A 5,624-nucleotide genomic window follows, 5' to 3' on the forward strand; every position below is an offset into this window, starting at 1 on the left:
AGCAGAGGGGTCAGCAGGAGAGCAGAGCGGTCAGCAGGACAGCAGAGGGGTCAGTAGGCAGCAGAGGGGTCAGCAGGAGAGCAGAGGGGTCAGTAGGCAGCAGAGGGGTCAGCAGGACAGCAGAGGGGTCAGCAGGACAGCAGAGCGGTCAGCAGGACAGCCGAGGGGTCAGCAGGCAGCAGAGGGGTCAGCAGGACAGCAGAGGGATCAGCAGGAGAGCAGAGTCGTCAGCAGGACAGCAGGGGGCAGCGGCACCATGAAATTCTCTTCCAGTCAAGTGAGCCTGCCGCACCCCCAGAGCACAATGCCCGTTCCCAGCCTCCCTGAGCACAACCGCCGTCCTGATGCTCTGAAAGGGATGATATCTTGTTCTTCACTACTGGCCTGGGGGCCAAGAGCAGGGGCTCATGCCTAGAGTCCCAGACTCTGGGAAGCTGACTGGGCGAATTTCTTGAGACCAGGTGTTCAGGACCAGCCTGGGCAACATAGCGAGATCCTGTCTCTATAAAAAACACAAAACTTAACTGGGCATGGTGGCTTACGTCTGTCATCCCAGCACTTTGGGAGGCCAAGGAGGGTGGATCACTTGAGGTCAGGAGTTCAAAACCAGCCTGGCCAATATGGCGAAACCCCATCTCTACTAAAAACAAAAATTAGCCAGGCGTGCTGGTGCGCACCTGTAATTCCAACCACTTGGGAGACTGAGGCAGGAGAATCGCTTGAACCCGGGAGGTGGAGGTTGCAGTGAGCTGAGATCCTGCCATTGCATTCCAGCCTGGGCGGCAGAGCAAGACTCATCAAAAAAAAAAAAAAAAGACGCCTCTGGAGTGAATATCAGGCTTTTGACCTTTCCTCCTCCATCTCCTCAGCGGTTTTTCTTGCAAAGGTCTGGTTTGCTGGACTCTAGGAAATGGCCCCATCACAGGAAGCACTGTGGTCCTGTCTGCTAGCATGGCTTCCCCAAGTTGTAAGTTCATTTACTTAAGATGTCTCAAGAAAAGGGACAAAACAGGGCTGGGTGCAGTAGCTCACGCCTTATAATCCCAGCACTTTGGGAAGCTGAGGAGGGCGGATCACGTGAGGTTGGGCGTTCGAGACCAGCTGACCAACATGAAGAAATCCCGTCTCTAGTAAAAATACAAAAGCATCCAGGCATGGTGGCACATGCCTGTAATCCCAGCTACTCAGGAGGCTGAGGCAGAAGAATCGCTTGAACCCAGGAGGTGGAGGTTGCAGTGAGCTGAGATCACGCCATTGTACTCCAGCCTGGGCAACAGAGCAAGACTCTGTCTCAAGAAAAAGAGAGAGAAGCCGGGTGCGGTGGCTCGAGCCTGTAATCCCAGCACTTTGGGAGGCTGAGACAGGCGGATCACGAGGTCAGGAGATCGAGACCATCCTGGCTAATACGGTGAAACCCCGTCTCTACTAAAAAATACAAAAAGCTAGCCGGGCGAGGTGGCGGGCGCCTGTAGTCCCAGCTACTCGGGAGGCTGAGGCAGGAGAATGGCATAAACGCGGGAGGCGGAGCTTGCAGTGAGCTGAGAACCGGCCACTGCACTCCAGCCTGGGCGACAGAGTGAGACTCCATCTCAAAAAAAAAAAAGAAAAAGAGAGAGAGAGAGAAAAAAAAAAGTTCACTTTTGTAGCCACCAGAAAAAAGAAAAAAAAAGAAAAGAAAATGAAATCCACTGTGTCTGGGCCACCATGCAGGAGTGTGAAGCAGCGTCCACCCCAAGCCATGGCACTGAGAGGAGGAAGAGAGAAGACAGGGCGTCACACTCGGTCCCTCTAAGTCCTGACTCAGCGATTCAACTAATGGCTTTACAAATGACACGTCCGATATACAGCTTGAGAGAAAGGGCACACAATGCTTCTAACACCTCCTGACATTTCTAACTCCTGACATTTTCAGAAGCATGGGATGTTCACTGCAACAGCTGCTTCCAGCCGAGAAAGGGGCCGCCCTTTCTAACTTTTTAAAAGGCTTAGCAGTCTACCAAATGGGATTTTAAGGAAAAGGGATTTCATGTCACATTTCTTTCACAGAAGTACATAAAATTACAAATAAAATTCAAAGCCCAGCCTTTCAGGGCGGGGACCCAGCTGATCCAGCAGCATCAGACACTCTGACTGCCAAATGGGCAGGGGAGAGAGGCGGACAGGTGACGTAGCAGGCACAGGTGAGGCAGCAGGGACAGGTGAGGCAGCAGGGACAGGTGAGGCAGCAGGGACAGGTGAGGCAGCAGGGACAGGTGGCGCAGCAGGGACAGGTGACGCAGCAGGGACAGGTGACGCAGCAGGGACAGGTGAGGCAGCAGGGACAGGTGAGGCAGCAGGGACAGGTGACGCAGCAAGGAGATGGAGCCAGGATGGCTTCTCCCAGAGGCCGCCCCAGGCCACCAGACGTGGGTGGCCACAAAGTGGTAGGGGGCTGCAGTCACCCTGGCCGGAGCTGACGAAGTCCCTGGAAAATGAGGGGAGAAACCCCAGAAAGAAGCAGGCACAGAGAGAAGACATCCCCATCCAGCACATAAATGCTCCCCACGTACTTGTCTGACCCTGAGCTGCTGACGCAGTGTGTGGGGAAGACTCCCAGGGCCCAGCAGAAACGGACGGCTGGAAGACGGAGAACACTGAGTTGAGACGGTGGCTGCTGCTCACCACCCGAGAGTCTGGAGTTTCAAACTTCACAAGTTAGAGGCTTAAAAACACCACAGGCTTCCCAGGAACATCCAGAAAAACCACACCTTCGCAGATCCAAGACTAAGGATGTGTCAGGAAGAAGCAAAAGCCAGTCAGAGCTGCCCTAACAGCATAAACACTGAGCCTCTTCAGGGTGATCGGCGGGAATTTAGGCTGCGAGAACAAAGCCCACACTCTTCAGGGGAAGACAACAGAATCCAACAGAATTCAGAGTCTCTACCATATAAACTCCACCATGTTAACAGTGTATCAACTAAAATTCCAACAGACAATCAGGAAGTACTAGACGTGTGAAGAAGGGATAACAGGAACCACGGTGAAGGGAAAAATTAGCCAAAAGAAGTAGATCCTGAGACCAGGCGCAGTGGCTCACGCCGGTAATCCCAGCACTTTGGGAGGCCGAGGTGGGTGAAACACCTGAGGTCGGTCAGGAGTTCAAGGCCGGTCTGGCCAACATGGCAAAACCTCGCCTCTGATAAAAAAAAATACAAAAAATTAGCCAGGCATGGTGGTGTGTGCCTGTGATCCCAGCTACTCAGGAGGCTGAGGCAGGAGAATCACTTGAACCCAGGAGCTGGAGGTTGCAGTGAGCCAAGATGGGGCCACTACACTCCAGCCTGGTGACAGAGCAAGACTCTGTCTCAAAAAATAATAAATAAATAAATAAATAGGCCAGTGTGTTAGCTCATGCCTGTAATCCCAGCACTTTGGGAGGCCCAGGCGAGTGGATCACTTGAACCCAGGAGTTCAAACCAGGCTGAGCAACACGGCGAAACCCCCATCTCTACCAAAAATACAAAAATTAGCTGGGTGTGGTGGCGCACACCTATAGTCCCAGCTACTCGGGAGGCTGAGGCAGGGGAACTGCTTGAACCCGGGAAGCAGAGGTTGCGGTGAGCCAAGATTGCGCCACTGCACTCCAACCTGGAAAACAAGAGTGAGACTTGTCTAAAAAAATTTTAAAAAAAAGAAAAAAAAAAATATATATATATATGTATGTATGTATGTAAGTGACAACCCAGAATTCCACGTCACTCAAAAATGTCCCTCAAAAATAAAGGTGAAAGCGGGACATTACAGATAAACAAAAGCAGAGAATTCCTGGCCAACAGGCCGGTATGAGAAGAAATGCTAAAAGTGCATCTTTAGGTTGAAGGAAAACAAGATTTCAACCACACTATGAACCACCATGACCTAATGACGTTACCGAAAACGAAAACCAATGACTGAATAAAACTCTTTTCAAGGGTATACGTAATATTCACCACAAAGAGTATATATACATGACCATAAAACACATCTTTTTGATTTTTTGAGACGGGGTCTCCTTCTGTTGCCGAGGCTGGAGCACAGTGGTGTGATCACGGCTCACTGTAGCCTCTATCCCCTGGGATCAAGTGATCCAGCTAATTAATTAACGGAACATTTTGGCCGGGCACAGTGGTTCACGCCTGTACTCCCAGCACTTTGGGAGGCTGAGGTGGGTGCATGGCTTGAGCTCAGGAGTTGGAGATCAGCCTGGCAGCACAGCGAGACCCTCTCTCCACGAAAAATACAAAAATCAGCCAAGCATGGTGGCACATGCCCACAGTCCCAGCTACTTGGGGGGCTGAGGCGGGAGGACTGCTTGAGCTTGGGAACTTGAGGCTGCAGTGAGCCGAGGTCACATCTCCGTACTCCAGCCTGGGTGACAAAGTGAAATCCTCTCTCCAGCTTACTCGGGCTCTAGTAATTTCTCTCTCTTCATGTCACCCACCCAAACCTTTACATTACCTAAAAGTCTTCAATCTAAGTAAAGGGTTCATATGAAGTAGAGACTTCATATGAAAAGAAGTTGAAGGGGCCTAAGTGACCTTTTGCTTGTGCTGCAGTAAGAGGAAGCTGCAGAAAACATGGGCACGACGCCTGGGAGCCTCCCACCACGCACAGGAGCCGCCTTCTGAAGAACGTGCCAGAAGCTGGCAGGGCTTTGTAACAGCAGATGGAGGGAGCTCGGCACCAGGAAGGCGCTGAGCATTCGCCCTGCCAGTCACTGATACTCAGAGACTCAACAGATGATGTTCTCCAAATGTCATAAAATATAAGCACATTTCACTAGGGGAAGACACCCTGAAGTATGAATAATGTCTAGAAAAGCTGAGTATTCAGAATGGCTGATGTGCATAAAATCGTTTCCCTTTCCGAAACAAGGAAACCTTCTTTACAAAACCAAAACCACCTTGACACTAATAGCTGTCACTTTTCTGTAGGAAAAGCTTCATTTGTAAATGACTCTCCACAGTTCCCTTTTCCAGAAAGGTGGGGCAGGGGCCTTGTGGGCCGAGGTGGGTCTTACACGGCTGGGCACAGGCGCCAGGGTGGCCTGGGGGACTCAGCACAGGTCGTGTCTACCCATTTATTCCAAGGTTACCTCCTTCCGCTCTGCGTCAGCGTGGATCTTGGCCTGGTTTGCGGCAGCTTCTCGGTAGGTGCTGGCATGTTTGGCTTGCTCAAACAGCGTCTTCAGCTGCTGCGCGGTGGTGAGCAAGGAGTTGACCATCTCCTCCAGGTACAGCCAGCTCCGCGGCTCTGACAGCTCCAGCCCATTGACCAAAGCGGGAGGTGCCGCTTTGGTGGGAGTCGGGGGTGGGACGGCAAGCGCAGGCAGGGATGTCAACACTAGAGCATTTGGAAAGCAAAATAAACCAAGAAATGAATCAATTTCCTAGCTTCAAAATGGCCTCCGTTAAAAATTCTCAGCTGGGTGCGGTGGCTCACGCCTGTCATCCCAGCACTTTGGGAAGCCAAGGCGGGCGGATCATGAGGTCAGCAGATTGAGACCACCCTGGCTAACACAGTGAAACCCAGTCTCTGCTAAAAAAATGCAAAAAATTGGCCGGGCGCGGTGTCTCAAGCCTGTAATCCCAGCACTCTGGGAGGCC

The 5,624-nt window shown here is 51.7% G+C and overlaps 1 protein-coding gene across 1 annotated transcript in view; it reads right to left on the reverse strand.

Moving 5' to 3' along the window:
- Window positions 1-5,624, reverse strand: part of DEAF1 (DEAF1 transcription factor) — a 75,440-nt gene that overhangs the window by 29,111 nt on the left and 40,705 nt on the right. The window contains exon 11 of the mRNA XM_011930140.1: window positions 5,114-5,361. Coding sequence (XP_011785530.1) covers window positions 5,114-5,361 — 248 coding nt within the window. The remainder of the gene's footprint in view (window positions 1-5,113; window positions 5,362-5,624) is intronic.

This window comes from Colobus angolensis, unplaced genomic scaffold, assembly GCF_000951035.1.
Source record: "Colobus angolensis palliatus isolate OR3802 unplaced genomic scaffold, Cang.pa_1.0 Scaffold84, whole genome shotgun sequence".
Taxonomy (NCBI): Eukaryota; Metazoa; Chordata; class Mammalia; order Primates; family Cercopithecidae; genus Colobus; species Colobus angolensis.